A 15879-nucleotide genomic window follows, 5' to 3' on the forward strand; every position below is an offset into this window, starting at 1 on the left:
AGTCCAAGCCTTCTTCAGGCAGTCCCCAGCCCTTTCTAGCTCTTCCCCTCCTACCGCCTCTTCTTTTTTTATTTATTTGTTTTTTTGATATGGTCTCACTGCGTAATTCAGGCTAGTCTCCTCCTCCTCCTCTTCCTCCTCCTCCTCCTTCTCCCCCCCCCCTCCTTCTTCTTCTTCTTCTTCTCCTTATGCTCCTTTTTCTTCTTCTTATATTATTATTATTACCAGGAAATTGAACGCAGGACCTCGGCCATGCCAGGCAAGAGCCGTGCTGCTGAGCCCTACGCCTGGCCCTGTTCAGGCTGGTCCTGAACTTACTATGTACCCCACATTGGCCTCCTACTTTCAGTGATCTGCCTGCCTCAGCCTCCCCAGTGCTGGGGTTACAGGCATCTGCCACTGTGTCTGGCAACCAACTCTTCTTTCCTGCCCTTTCCTTTTGGTTAAAATACACATACACACACGTTTAGGAGACCTATTTGAAGACACCAATCTTGATTTTCATAGCTGAGGTCATTTTTTCTAGAATTCTCTTCCCAACTCAGCCTTACTTGACAAACTGATTATGACCTTGAGGAAAGAAACACACAAAGCTTTATCGTCACCAAACCAGTTTAACCTCACTAGAAATAACCTGGACTGGCTGACTGAGGTGGAGTCCAGCTCTGATTCTGCAGTCTCCCTGCCCACAGCCCTCCAGCTTCCAGCTTCCTGCTGACGACCTGCAAGCCTGCAGATGAACTGGTGACTGCCCCAGGGCAGACGGAAAAAAGAAGAGTTTAGAAGAGAATTTTTTTCTCCCCTCCAAGCATGAGTGCTTACTCTGGAGTGAAACATGGGCAAGATGCAGAAATCAAGCAATTCTGATTCCTTGGAGTTAATGTCAGTGTGACTAAGTTATGCTTTTTCAAGTTTTGTTAATTCCCAAGACATTCACATAGTCATATATTAAATTTCTGTACAAGAAACATGTTGGAACCCAAAACTTAATTATGTCTTAGGACTTTCTAAAGCATATACAAAGACAAAGAAAACTTAAACTTTTTGTATATAGCAACAACCCCTTAACATTTTAAATGCTACTCTTTGGAAGCAGGTAACACTTCCAACCTCATAACTTAAATGGGGAGGATGGAAATAAGGAGAAAAGCTAACTTAATATGCAGTAACTTGCGTTGAGCCGTAAGTTAATTTCAGTATTTTCACTGCAGCAACAGGAAATTAGGTTAGCCCTAGGTAAACAAGGTGCTTCCTCAAATCCCGAAAGGCCACGGGTGCACATTGACCAAACAGAAGCCAGGGTTCACCCAGCTGCGAGTTCTGTGGTTCTTGAAGATCCAGAGGAGTTGACGACTGTTTAGCACAGGTGCTGTACTAGTGCTGTATGTATGTGCTTGAAACACAGCTTCGTATGCAGTCCAGTACGCGTGAAGTCCATAGGATGCAGCAGATACATGGACCTTTTAATTGAGCAGGAGATGTAAAGACATCCAGTTACTGTTGCTTGCAGTGGTTAACTCCGTGTTTCCTCCCCGTCTTTTGTATGAGCGGTAAGAAGGTGTCTCTGCCTTGGCTTTAGACCCCTGCGGCTCTTTTGGGCTTACCGCTCTTTCTGTGAGAAAGACTTGCTCCTCGGCATGTTGAGAGTGAATGGGAAATCTCCCTGCAGGATGAGCCAGGGGCATTTCTAGAGCTAGGTTCCAAGTGATGTTCCCCTCCAAGGAGAGACGTGCATTGCACCTCGGTCTAAAGACAATAAAAAAGTAGTACCAATTTTTATTTTTTATTTTTTTGTCTTTTTTTTCTTTATCGGTACCGGGGATCGAACTCATGACCATACACTCACTTGGAAGGTAGGCGCTTATGCCACTGAGCTAAATCCCCAGCTCCGCAATTTTTATTTTTAGAAGAGAGAAAATGTATGTGAATAATAATGGTGGCAGGAGCTGTTCTCATTTTCTGGTAATTCTTAAATTCAGAATATAAAGTTAGCGCTGACTTCGCCTCAGCAAATACTTAAATTGCATGCTGTAACAAATGTAACCAGTCAGAATTTTAATTAACTCTCCTGCTCACTTGGATTTCAGAGCACAGATCCTTTACCTGGAATAGGGGTATAGTTACAGAGCAGCAGAAGGGAGATGGTGCTTAGTATGGTTGGAGAAAGTGCCCCTGTCTTAAGCCACATCCACAACACTCGACTCTAAGTGTTTTCATTTAAACTTAGTAGACAACCTATTATGTGGGACGTGGGGGGCCAAACTTAGCTGGGGCTTGATGAGCTTGATGCCGGCGGCCTATAGGCTGTTGCGGGATGGAGGGTCTGGCTTATTCGTAAAGCACTTGCTTAGCATTCAAAAGGCTTTGGCTTTGAGCCTTATCTCTCAGGATACCACACACACAGGCTGCTTTTGGACATCTGGTTTGGGACTCTGTACGTATGGTTTTCATTCAGAGCAGCTTGGGGTAAGGCTATTTGACCTTAAAGTCAAAACTTAATACAATACCAGAAAGCAGTAAAATGGTTTGAAGTTATGTTTTTATTTTCTTCTGTTACTTGGGGGGGCAAATTCACAGAAGTATGAAAAAATAGAGCTTTTCCAAAGACAGTGGGACTCTGGCAGTGAGCGACTTCTTCACTCTTCTACCTCCAAAACCTGTGACACCTGGGATTTACAGGGGACCAGGACTGAGGAGTGGGAACCTTTAAGTAACAAGCGGACAAGAAGTAAGGGAACAAGAGGCAGCGTCTGTAGAAGGGCTACTGTCAGGGGCGTGGGCACTGAGCCGCAGGCAGCCACGGGGCTGGCTGCACAGACAGAGTGGAGGGGAGCACAGCATTCTTCCTCCAGCAGAATGACACAAGGAAGGCTGTGCGAGATCATTCCTGGGCCACTCATTACGGTCAGCTTGGAGGGGGACACACTACCTGTCCTTTTAGAAGACAAACATAGCCTCCGAATAGATCTTTTTAAGAGTTATATTTAATATATGTGAAGTGTGAAGCTGCTTTCTGAAGTCACGGAACTCTTACAGTAAAATACGGTGGCTGTCGGCATGATACCAGGCTAACAGCGTGGCTCTCTGCACACAGACCTCTTGGCGTGGCTGAAGCCCAAACTGGTACATTTGACACAATGATAGGGTGGTGTAGGAAGTGGCCAGAGGAACCTTAAGCTAGGCCTTAAAAAGTGGGTGAGATTTCTAAAAAAAGGAGAGAGTGAGAAGGGAACAGCGTTACTCACAAAGAGCCAGCAAGAACCTGGTGAGTGGAGAGGTGGCAAGGCCTTGATTGTGTTGTGAAATAATAGGGCAATAAACTTAAGTCAGTGAAGTGAGACAAGGTAGGAGAGAGGCTCTTACAACCAAAACACTCACCCTCTTGATTTGTGGACAATAAAGAGATGTCTCAGCAGCTAGAGTCACACTCCACCCAGGCTGTCATTTGGGAAGCACAGGCTGCTGGAGGCTGTGCCTGCAGCCCCTTGGACAGGAATCCCTGAGTCCTAGCCATAACAGTTACGCGGCTGAGCAGGGCAGCAGAGGGGGTAGACTTCACAGGCTGTCCTGCTGCTCATGGATCTATGGTGGACAGAGAACAGGTGAGTCAAAAATTTGGTGTCACCAGAAAGTCACAAAAGAAAATGATAGAAGCTGGGGATTTAGCTCAGTGGCATAAGCACCTGCCTTGCAAGCAGGCGGTCGTGAGTTTGATTCCTGGTACTGATAAAAAGTTAAAAAAAAAAAAAATGAGCAAAAAAAATGATATGGAAAAATCAAGGCATTTGAACAGATGCTCTGAAAGGAAACGTTTCCTATGGATCTGAAGTTAATCAGATTAAAGGAAGAAGTGGCTTTATCCAGTTCGTGATCTAGAAACCTCATGAAGAGATGCCAGCCGTGTCAGGTGCTTGCGGGCAGTTTTGAGCTCCCTCATCACGCCACCTCTGGCTTCAGGGAAAGCTGTGTTTCATGCTGCAACCAAGGGGCAGCTTTGTAAATGAATTTTTTTCTGTGGCACTGAACAAAATGAGCAAGTAACTGCCTGAGAAGCCAGCCAACAAATGGGAGAGGACACCCCACATTGGAGCTTAGCTTCTCCTGTTGTGTTTACAGCGGTACAGGGTGCCCAGGGAGAGAACACTGCTGGCTGCATTCACTCAGGAAAGAGACTGAAGTGGGTCCCAAACTTGCTTTGGACTGGTTAAAAAGTGTATTTAAAAAGCAAACAAAAATGCTGACTTGGGATGTTTTCTAATGGACAGGTGGCCTGTGCCATGCGTGGACATGGGCTCTGTGTACACTTAGTGGGAACGTGGTATGGATATGTGGTGTGATGACTGGAGATACGTTCTAGATGTTGATGACAGCCTGTGGTAAGTGTGTACTGCCGGGTTGCTTGCTGGCAGCTAGCACTAGAACCATGTGGAAACAGGGAAACTCCAGTAGACTCTTAGAGAGGCCTCGTCTCAATGGGTATAGGTTCCCAGAGGGACTGCAGGTAAAAAGCAAGACTGACAGTGACCCTCAGTGTCGAGACAAAGCAGCAGAGGAGGATTCAAGCCGTAACCAAAAGGCGATCAAGAACAGCAGGTCATTTATAAATAAGATTTTGTGGTTCTGTAGTAAAATAACATTTGGTATTTTATATGACAAGGAAGTAGTTTATAAATTTTCAGTGCCATTTTATGTTCAAGCTGTATTTGACAGACTTCATGCAATTATGCCTAACACCTGGGATCTCTAACACCCCCCACACATACACACATCTGTTTCCAAGGCCTCAGACACTGTTTTAGACTAATGCTCCAGGTAATTCATATTCTTAGCCAAGTTTAGAAAGCACTGCCTTAGACCAGTCCCTGAAGGTTAGTGGTGGCAGGTTGTCACAGTTTAAAGCCAGTGTATTATATGAGACCTAGCTGTGTGAGTCATAGGCATTGTATGTCATGGGGTGGGGGGTCGATAAGTGTGAACATGGTCTCATTTTAGGGCTAACCGCTCACTCTTGTGTAGACCTTTCCTGTACGGAGAGGTACTGGCTACCATGATGCTCAAATGAAGGCCAACTCAAAACTAAGCCATAGGGGCTGGGGATACCGCTCATGGCACAGTGCCTGCCCAGCAAGTGTGAGGCCCTGTGTTCCATTCCCAGGACCAAAACAAAACAGCTAAGCAGTAGTTAAACTCCTGAGGGACAGAGCGGGTTTGTCTCCACCCTCCCCTCTTTTGGATTCTGCCCCACATGCCTCTCATTTTTCTTCCTCTTGTTCCTCCCTTTATCCCTGAGAAGACAGAGCCTTGAGTAAACTCTGGGGCTCATACGCACTCAGAGATTTCATTCTTAAGCACGAATTCACCTGCCAGGCATAAAGTAGGAAGCTTAGAAGGTGATGGCCAGGTCGCTGGTCCCATAGCTCTGCAGCTTCGTCTCCCTCTCCACGGCCTCCTGTGCATTAGCTTCCTATGGCCCAAATGTAGCAACATCTTCCCCTTGTTAGAGACCTCATTCCCTGACTTTCTGTGCCAGGCGCCAAGCTGACTCCTCCATAACTCCTAATCCTCAGTGATTCTTCATCTCCACTCATTGTGGAGGGTGGTTGGTGGGTTGTTTAGAATTTCTAAATACACTCATTCTAGCACAGTAACTGCGGTGCCCTATAAAAGACTTTGTAGAACTGAAGTTAATAAACGATCATGAGGATTTTGATTTTCTGTTTTACATCTCTATTAAAAAATGCTCTCTGATTTGTAGGCTATCTAGGTAGGACATCCTGGTATTTTTACTATTTGTGTTTCTCTTCTAGGAATGTATATCCTTGAACCAACTTCTCATCTGAGAATGTTACATGTAGGGTGGCACATGCCTGTAATCCCAGCTACTTGGGAGCATAAAACAGGAGGAAGAAAAGTTTGAAGACAACCAGGTCCCATAACGAGACCCCATTCCAAAAAGAACAATGTATATATGAGGCCTCAAAGTACTGAAGGCTTCTGCCGCTCTCTGTGCAACTCAAGTTGTATACAGATTTCATCCAAAGACCAGTCTTCTTTGTTTTGTGTTTTGTTTTGTTTGTACTGGGGATCGAGCTCATGACCTTGTGCTTGCAAGGCAGGTCCTTATGCCACTGAGCTAAATCCCTGGCCCTTCAAAGACCAGTCTTAATAAAGGAAAATAATATAGGAAAAAGATAACTTTATTTTCCTTTTGATGGTTGTATTCTCCTTAGATAAAATTATATATGATCCTGTGTAGTAAAGCTATATATAACTCAATTCCTGTTCATTGTTGCAAAATAAAGGATCTCAAAAATATCTAAAATAATCAGACCAGGTACTGCACACCTGTAATCCCAGCCACTCAGGAGGTTGACTCAGGAGGTTGAAACAGGAAAATCAAAAGATTGAGGTCAGCCTGGGCAACTTAGTGAGACTCTGTCTCAAAAATAGAAGGTCTGTAGGTGTAACTCAGTAGTGGAGAATTACCTGACTTGTGTCAAGCCCAGAGTTCAATCCCTAGGTCCCTCCCCCCAAAAAAATTTAAGCTGGCTTGTTTAATTTTAAACAGCTAGAAGTTGTTTTATTCTTTAAACCTTGTTGGTGTAATTTTTTTTTCCCCAAGAATGGCCATAGTTAAAAGTTAAAGACAAATCATACTGTCCTACAGCTCTCAAAAAATGTGGTCTAGCTAGGTAAGCAATAGAAACAAATGGAAGTAAGACAAATATGCCAGACACTCCCAGGCGATGTCAGAGCCTCAGCGGGACACAGAGAGTCAACTTCAACTCCTAGTCACAAAAAAATGGATAGTTTTTAAACTTGGGAATAGATAGCGCTACTTTTCCCACCAAAGGACAGTGTCTGCTGTCTGCTTTCTCATTTGCTCTCAGACATGTTCCGCTGTGACCTCTGTAGCTCACACACTGTTGTGCTTGATCATTATTTCCCATGAACATCCCTAGATTCTCTCGAGGATATTGCTCAGTCCTGAGTCACAGTAAATAGGACAGCAGACCAGGGCATGAGAGAGACTGGCATCAAATTGTAGTCAAGCTCTCGGGGGCTTCTGCTCTCTAAGCATTAGAAGGTGGGCAGTTGTGTTTGTGTCCATTCTAGGAGTCAGAGAGTAGCTTGCTCTCTGCTGCATGGCCCGGCACTGTGTGCATTCACATTCCATTTACTTGTCACTCTGTGCCATAAGCAGACAGTGAAGCCAACTGAAGGCTCCGTGTCACGTACCCTGGCTCGCGGTGGCTCGTGCATACCTGTCCTGGCTCGAGCTCTCAGTGGGGAGGCACCAGCCTCCACTGTCACAGCACTCCCTGAGCTCCCTTTGGCCACATCCTTTGCACGGGGCCTTCTTTGGCCGTCTGTTGAGACTAAAATTGTTCTTACTTAAGGACTGCTGGACCATCATGTATCTGTTTGGGTTTCCGGAAGAGTAAGGCCTTAACTCTTACTTGTCTCACCAATTGTGCTAAACTCCGTCCGTCTCAGAGGTTACCACTACAGACCGTCAAACTCCCTCTGAACTCTGCCATGTGCACTATTTTATTCTTTCTCCTTATTTCTCTTTGGAAAGTTGACCTACTCCTTGGATGTAACCTGGTCACAGACTTTGCTGCACTCCCCATTCCTCTTGGGCCGCATCCTGTTTTTTCTGAGAGTCCCATTCATGAATTTAGAGCACATGTGTGTGTTGGCACTGACCGTGGCATCACCTAGCTCCTGCCTGCCACACAGTGGTTGGCTGTGTCTGCACAGTTGTGTTTCTGTCTGCCCCTGCTGTCTTGATGAGGATCAGCCCCCAAGGCTCGCTGACGCTGGACAGTTACACCGTGGGCCTGAATCTGTCTGCATTATTCACGACTGGACTTAAACATATACGTGCAGCAAAGGGAACATTTTTAAATTATTATTGTTGTTGTTGTTATTATATCATGCAAATAAGAATCGGGCAGGCAGCTAGGAGGCCTTGCCACAGGTGGAGGATGGACGCTCCGCCTAGCTCTGTGGTGTGGGGTTGCGGAGACGCCTCAGTCAGCCCCGAGGTGCAGCACATGGTCCTCAGGTCTCACCAGTCTAGGATCTGTGGCTTTGCCTGTTTGGAACTTGATAATAGTAAAACTTATAGTAAAATAGTGGTCCAGAAAGACGTCTGATTTGTGTCCATGTATTAAACTTGCTTTTTTTCCTTTCAGATTTGTCCAATATGTGCAGCGTTACCTGGAGGCGATCCTAATCATGTCACGGATGACTTTGCAGCTCATCTTACACTTGAACACAGAGCCCCTAGAGATTTAATATCCTTTTAAGAGCCAGTAAGGGAAAGAACTGTTTGTGCCGTGTGCCATTTTGATTATTCTTTTTTTTTTTTTTTTTTTTTTTTTTTTTTTTTTTTTTTGTCTTTTTATCGGTACCGGGGATCGAACTCACGACTGCCTGCTTCCAAGGCAGGCGCTTATGCCGCTGAGCTAAATCCCCAGCCCCGATTTTGATTATTCTTAAGTATGATATGCCTGGAGAATAATTAATCTCTGAAGTATTTGTATTGATTTGAAAATCCTTTTCCTAAAAGGGACTCAGGGTAGAGAAGGATGTTTTACTTCTCGTTTGATGTGCTTACTATGAACCATGTTTGTTACATGAAGTTTAACTAACCCGTCATCTGTAGTTCATTACTTTAGCTCGTCAGAATTTTAAGGGCAGTTGGACCACATTAGAAATCCTTCAGGAAGTTGCTTTCACCCCAAAGAGGGAAGTCTTAGTCCAAACTGACTGAATTAGTGTAATGTAAAGAGGCTGTGTGTGCTTCTGCTGCCGTTCCTCTGCTGCCTTACCTTTGTAGGTGTGGTGTAGTGGGATGGTGGGCAGGAGAATCCTTTCCTTCCGGCCCAGGCTCTGAGGAGCACGGCATAAGCGCAGGTCCAGCTCTGAAGTCTTTTCCCTTTCAGTGGTCCTGCCGTGACCAGCTTACCAGAGCAGTTACTTTCGTGCACTCATGGCTTCTGCTTTCTGGTTATGAATCTAAAACTGTCCTTACTAGGTTTCTGTTCTCATACCAAAGTTTCAGTGTTCATTGCAGTTTTGAAATAATTGGAGAGCTGATCAGAACTCTCTCTGCCAGACTTTGTTCTCATACCTTTGATTGCCTGCTGGAAATCGTAGCCAAGCTTCGACCCGTTGGAGAACAAACTAGTGACTTTCATGCTTTAGAGCTCCCACTGCTCATTCGAAATTCCTCGTTTTCTAATTGGAAACAATTTTTTTTTCTTTTAATATGTAGTGGAAAGTGAATGGGAAGATGGAGAGCTGGAACCCGCCCGAGACTCGCAGAGCCGCCCCAGCTCGGGAGTGGTAGTCAGGGAGGGGAAGCCAGCAAGGCACTTGCTGGGCCTTCGTGCAGGGGCGCTGATTGCCGCATGAGGAAGCACAGTTAAAACCTCCAGAAGAGGCAAGGGTATTGAAGCCATTGCTATGCATTTTGTATTTTTAAAAATCCTTTACAAATACCCAGAAGAATTATGCTTCATCCGTATACCATTCCATCTTCACAGGGAAAAACTAAGCAAATAATTTAAAGTCAAGCTGACATCCAGAAATTTTCTGCATATTCTGAGGCCTTTAATAGTGTCGTTGTCCATTTTCATATTTTAGAGGTATCTCTAGGAAAAAAGATTAAATTGTGCAACGTTTAACAATGAGAGAGGACGGTACATGTCTGATTTGTTACGGCTACGTTGTGGGGGGGAGGGGAGGACGTACCAGGGCTGTTATCCTGGAAACAGAGGCTTTGCAGGGACTGCAGTACAAACTATGGATGTGGGAAGTTTGTCCATGTGGGCTCAGGGAGGGCCTTCGGTGATCCTAGTGTATGCCAGTCTTGTTTTTTCTGTCTCAGTGGAAGCTCCTTGATGGAAGTGCTTCTTTAAAACAAGACACAGAAGTCCAACATCACTTTTTCTATAGAGCCTATACCATGATCCCAGAAGGAACCGTGAGACCATGTACCTTGGAGTGGGGCTGGTGGCCTGTAGGGGTCCCTAAAAGGCCAGAACCGTCAGCTGGAAAGCTGACTCTAGGAAAACAGTTCATCTGCATAAGGTGCTCTGTTTGCCACTCGGGAAGAAAACTTCCTTCTACAATTCCTGAGCTAGCCTATGCACACAGACACACGTACACACACTCCCCTGAGTAGGGCTATGTGAGTCATGTGGTTCTTTTGTTTGTTTTGCGTTTTGCAGTGTTTAGAATTGAACCCAGGGCCTGCCTCATGCTTGGCGGGTGCTCTGTCACTGAACTGTATCTCCAGCTCTTTTTTATTTGCAGGCAGCCAGACCTCCCTTGTCCAAGCTGGCCTTGAACTTGGAATCTTCTTGCCTCAGCCTTCTGAAGAGCTGGGCTAAAAGGAGTGTGCCACCACACTTGGCTTGACTTTGTGAAGCCTTTTGTTTGCTGTTTGCTTTTTATCTTTGAGACAAGGTCTTAGTGTGTCACCCAAGTTGGCCTTGAAATCATAATGTAGTCCAGGTTGGCCTTCCAGCTCGTAAGCGTCACCCGTGGGGAGGAGCTGGGATCACAGGTTGCACCACCCTGCCTGGCTTGTCTCTGTGAATCTTGACAGCTATTTCTGCTTCAGTTCTTCTGTTTGGGTTAGCTGTGTGGGATGGACGGGACTGCTGGATGTCTGACTTCTTGGTAAATGTCATATTAATACAGCTCTCCTCAGATAGATTGATACTTATCACTGTGGTTACTGGGATTACATAAACATACATGGAATTCTCTACCGTGATTAGAATAACGGCTGTTTCCCCTGGTGTCTGACCAGGCAGCGCCTCTGACCCTATCTGCTCATGTTACTCTGAAGCCAGGAAACAAATTTCTTTTCCCAGAGAAACTTCCTTGTTTTACTTTCGGTTTTTTGCAGTACTGGCATTTGAACCAGCGGCCTCAGACGTCCTAGCGCTTTTCCGTGACCCCAGCCCCCAAAGAAACTTTTTTAAACTTACAAGCACTATTCACACACATAATTTTGCTTTGTATTATATTGTTTAGAGTTAATAGGTTTCATAGTTTAATTTATATTCTAAATTAAATGTGCTATTTTAAAATGCTGACAATTTCGGAACTTGGTATGTTTATCTAGTGGAGGGCTCATCGCTTGGTTTTTTTTCCTTTCTGTGAAGTATTTGACACTGTCCTTAACTTTGGGTTACGATGAATCGAGTGGTGTCCGACATGTACGTAGAATGTTTCACCCTGGCCGGGGACTAGGAGGTCCTCGCGCTCGTAGATCAAACATGCACTTTACTAGCAGTTCTACTGGTGGACTTTCTTCTTCTCAGAGTTCATATTCTCCAAGCAATAGGGAAGCCATGGATCCTATAGCTGGTAAGTTAATTTCAGCTTCATAAAGACAATAGCAGGGGGAAGGGGTGTGCCTTTCAAAACGCTTTTGGGGTTTGTGGCTTTAATCTTACTTCTGATCATCTGCCTGCCTAGTTTCTTCACAAAAGTCCCTTTCTTGGTGTTTGAGATGCAGTCTTGTTACTCAGTCCAGGCTGGTCTTGAAGTTGCTATAGAAGTTGTGAGCCTCCTGCCTCAGTCTCCCCAGTGGTGAGAGTGTAAGAACAGACCACCCCACCCAGCTAAAGTTTCCAAATATTTTAGAAGTGTTAGTTTGCTTTTTACTTTTTATCTTTTTGTGGTGGTGGTGGTGGTGGCGGCGGTGGTGGTGGTATCTGGGACTGAACACAGCCAGGGCCTCAGCACATACTAGGCAAGTGCCCTACCATTCAGCTACACCCCCAGCCCCAAGTGTCAGACATTATAAACGTAGATAGTGTAAACCTGTTCATACTAGTCTATATCCACCAATGACTTAGGGGACTGAGATCATATGGAGAGGTTTTGCTTGTAGCCTCCAGTCGTGGCTCAAACTCAAGGATATGGATAAAAAAGGCAGTTGACAAAACTAACGAATTAAGAGCTCATGGAGACCCACAGACATTTTTGTCCTCAGCTTGCTGTGACAGCTGCATTGCTGTAGGGTGTACAGAAGCGTGTACTTTCGGGGCTCGACCCCGTGTGTCACAGCCGAGGCAGTGTCTGGTGTGGACCTGCGAAGGTGGCTGGCTGCAGAGCTCGGGTGACGGCGCGGTGGGACTCTGTGAGAAGCCCCTGGTGCGCGTGGGCGCGGCCCGAAGCGCGCTTGTGGGTGCAGCAGCAAGCTGAGGCGTCCCCCCTCAGGGGAACCTGGACACACGACGTACCCCGCTGCACCCTGGAAGTACTGGCTGCTCTCCTTGGGTGGTAGCACGTGTGACGGTTTTGCTCAAAAAGTGCTCTTTAAATGTAAATACACAGTGTAAGATTCTAATTCCAACAGAGACAACCCCAGGAAACTGAGTTTTAGAAAAGAATTTAATTTATTCAAAGGACTATTTTTATCTGTTCTTTTTAGTGGTAAAAGTAAAATTAATTTCTAGAAAAAATCAAAATTCAGAATTTCTCTCCATTACCCCTATTTTTTTTTCCCTGTGAGTGGAAATTAGTGTATTTTGGTGATAGAGCTGTGAGTCACTGGCACGCAGCAGCCTCTGCTGACCCCTGGCACAGGGAGGGCGTGGCCCGCCCCACGTCACCAGGCCAGCCCTCCTTGGGCAGTGCGGGAGGAGGAGCCCAGGGCCTCCCCTCCGCCCTCCTCACGCCCCCGGTGACGCGGCCAGGCCGACAGGGAGACGCAGGCTCCCACAGCACGTCACACTGAGCACTGCAGTGGAGCCCAGGACCTGCTCCCGATCCAGTCCTGTTGGCCTCTTCGGTCATTTCCAGTAAGCTTTGGCCCTCTGCCATGTTCTGAGACTGGAAAACAGTAGCCTCGTGTGCCCCTTTTGTAGAACTCACACTGACAAAGCTTATGATCACGCTTGTTGATGGCCCACTTTAAGTTAGTTGGTTTTAGGACCGGGGATTTAGCACAGCACCCTACGCGCCTGCCTGGCAAGCACGAGGTCCTGAGTTCAAGCCCTGGTGCCCGCCCCCCCAAAAAAAGTCATGTGAAATTTGAAAGCATACATGTAGAAATTAGTTGGTTTTGACTTTGGGCCGGGGTATTGCTGTGTAGTTCAGTTTGACCTAGAACTGAAGCCAGGTCTCCTGCCTTGGCCTCCCAAGTGCTAGGATTACAGGTATGTGTCACCGTGCCCAGCCATTCCAAGTTTTAAGAGGAAGTATAATTAGTACTTTATGCAGGTAATTTTATAAACAATCTCTTAAATTTTGTTGGAAACATAAAAATCATACAAGTTTTTGTGTGACTCCTGCCCCAAAGAGAGATTCTGGAAGGCACTGGGTCCCTGCAGAGCTGCGCGTCACCAGGTGTCCCTATCACCCACAGTGCTTTGGGCATTTACCCAGCGTCTGTAGTGTTTTGTTTTCCTCCATGTCAAGCAGACGTTGATCATCTCGTTTCCTTTGGCAGAGCTTCTATCTCAGTTATCAGGAGTGAGACGTTCCGCAGGAGGACAGCTCAATTCTTCTGGCCCTTCCGCCTCTCAGTTACAGCAACTGCAGATGCAGCTGCAGCTGGAACGGCAGCACGCCCAGGCCGCACGGCAGCAGCTAGAGACGGCACGCAATGCCACCCGGCGCACCAACACAAGCAGCGTCACCACCACGATCACGCAGTCCACGGCAACGACCAACGTAGCGAACACGGAAAGCAGTCAGCAGACGCTCCAGAATTCCCAATTTCTTCTAACAAGGTAGCTCATTTATTAGAATTTCCTTGAAGAAGGGTTGTTTTATTGATACCATGCAGCCTAAGAGACTGTGCGCGTGCGCCTACCACTGGTGTGTGGTCTTTTTTTTTTTTGGTGCCAGGGATTGAACTCATGACCTTGCACTTGCCAAGCAGGTGCTTAAGCCACTGAGCTAAATGCCCAGTCCTGGTGTGTGTTCTTAAAAATGCTCTTGTGTGGGACGTGGTGGGGCACGCCCATAATCCCAGCACTCAGGAGGCTGGGGCAGAAGAATCACCGCAAGTTTGAGGCCAGCCTGGGCTACATAGTGAGTTGAAGATCAGCCTGAACTACACAGCAGGACTCTTGTCTCAAAAAACAAACAAGCAATGCCTTTTATTAAATTGTTACCACTTCCAGCTCTTGATTAAAATGCCATGCTCAGCTGGGCATGGTGGCACACACCTGTAATCCTAGTATGCCAGAGACTGAGGCAGGAATGTCACTGTGAGTTTCAGGCCAGCATGGGCTACATGCTTTGTCGCAAAAAACAAACCCACGTGCTCAGGATTTCCACATAAAAATAATGAAAAATAATAGTTTTAAATAAAGTGAGAATTCTAATCTTCTTGTTCTCAGGTATATATTATCATCTAATATGAGTGCCCTTTCCCATGCTACTCATAAGGCTTAGACACTGTGCCATAACACATACAAGTCTTTTTAGATACATAAATTAACATAATTAATATTGTATGCCCTTATTGCTGCTTTCAATCTGTGAGATGCTAAAAAGTACACAAGATTTAAAACAGTGATTTTCTAAAATAATTAGATCTAAATTTATGTGATTAGCACCCAAAAGTGTGACTGTTTAAAAATGGGTTAGCACAGTGTGAATAGTGAGTACCACAGTGAACTGCTCCACTGGAGGGAGCAGAGCTCTTCTAAAACAAGTTAGCAACTGAATATAATGCTCTGCTGAAAACCAGGAATATAGAGAAGTTTTAAAATAGCAGTGATGAGTAATCTCAGGCTCAGCAAATAAGGAACCTGGTCTAACTTGAGCTTTTAATGGAACAGAGAATAACATAAAGTTAAAAACCATAAAGTACTATTTATCTCTGAAATGCCATGTATTGCAGCTTACTGAGATATTAAAAGAAACTGGTATAATTTCTATTTGTATTTTATCTCACACTTTTAAAATCTCTGTTTAGTAGGGAGTGTGTGGAGTTGCAGGAACATAACGTCACCCCACAGTACGTTTGAAGGCTTCTACTCCAGAACCTTGGCTTTGCCAGTTATTAAGTTTGGGCAGTAGACAAAGTGGTACCTTGATGCTGAGTGGCTTTGTTTGCTGCAAAGCATTTAGCACAGTTTTGTTTTTGTTTGCAAAGTCTGCATCAGCAAACTGGATAGGGCCCTGGCCATTTTGCCACACCAACACGAATGTGACCGCCTCTTCTGGAGTCGAGGGCCCAGCCAGTACCTCTGTACTTCATTGCTCCGTACTGATGGCAGTTTTATCACCAGTGTCCCAGGAGAATTGTTGGGGCTGGAATGAAATACTCATACACGTTGCTTATTTTGGCTGTGAAGAGGTACTTTCACAGGAGGAATACTCAAAGTTTTTTTAAAAAGAGCTGGGGATACAGCTCAGTGCAGGGCCTTGGCTTCAATCCTGAGTACCACAAAACACCAGAACCCACAGGCCACACAGCCTTCCCAGTGAGCGCACTCACATGGAATGCGCTGAACTGGGGGCAGAGTGTCTTGCCAGTGCAGACATCTTCTCACCCTTTCCTTGCTTTCCTTAAGTCCCAAGGTGCACAGTGACTTGACCTGGGGAGTTGTTTGTGCATTGATCCCACGTTGGACACCCTGATCCCCGGGCGTGGTGTGGAGGCTTCAGGGCTCTTTGAATTCTGATTGTAGCTTCTAACAGGCAGGTTCCATCACCTGCAGCTCCACACTGCACAGGACCTTGCAGCTGCAGATCATACTCTTCCTTGCTTTCCTTTTGAGGGGAGATGTGGTAGGCTGTATGGGGGATTGAGTCCAGGGCTTCAGCTAAATGCCCTGCCTACCCGCCCTCCCCCCTCCTTTTCTTTTTAAATTTTGAGACAAGAGC

At 45.8% G+C, this 15879-nt stretch overlaps 1 protein-coding gene across 1 annotated transcript in view; it reads left to right on the plus strand.

Annotated features, from left to right (window-relative positions):
• Positions 1 to 15879, plus strand: part of Kcmf1 (potassium channel modulatory factor 1) — a 74016-nt gene that overhangs the window by 53526 nt on the left and 4611 nt on the right. The window contains exons 4-6 of the mRNA XM_063229648.1: positions 8202 to 8303; positions 11220 to 11394; positions 13487 to 13769. Coding sequence (XP_063085718.1) covers positions 8202 to 8303; positions 11220 to 11394; positions 13487 to 13769 — 560 coding nt within the window. The remainder of the gene's footprint in view (positions 1 to 8201; positions 8304 to 11219; positions 11395 to 13486; positions 13770 to 15879) is intronic.

The sequence above is a fragment of the Cavia porcellus genome, unplaced genomic scaffold (assembly GCF_034190915.1).
Source record: "Cavia porcellus strain 051 isolate PalLab524CR breed Dunkin Hartley unplaced genomic scaffold, mCavPor4.1 scaffold_18, whole genome shotgun sequence".
Lineage (NCBI taxonomy): Eukaryota > Metazoa > Chordata > Mammalia > Rodentia > Caviidae > Cavia > Cavia porcellus.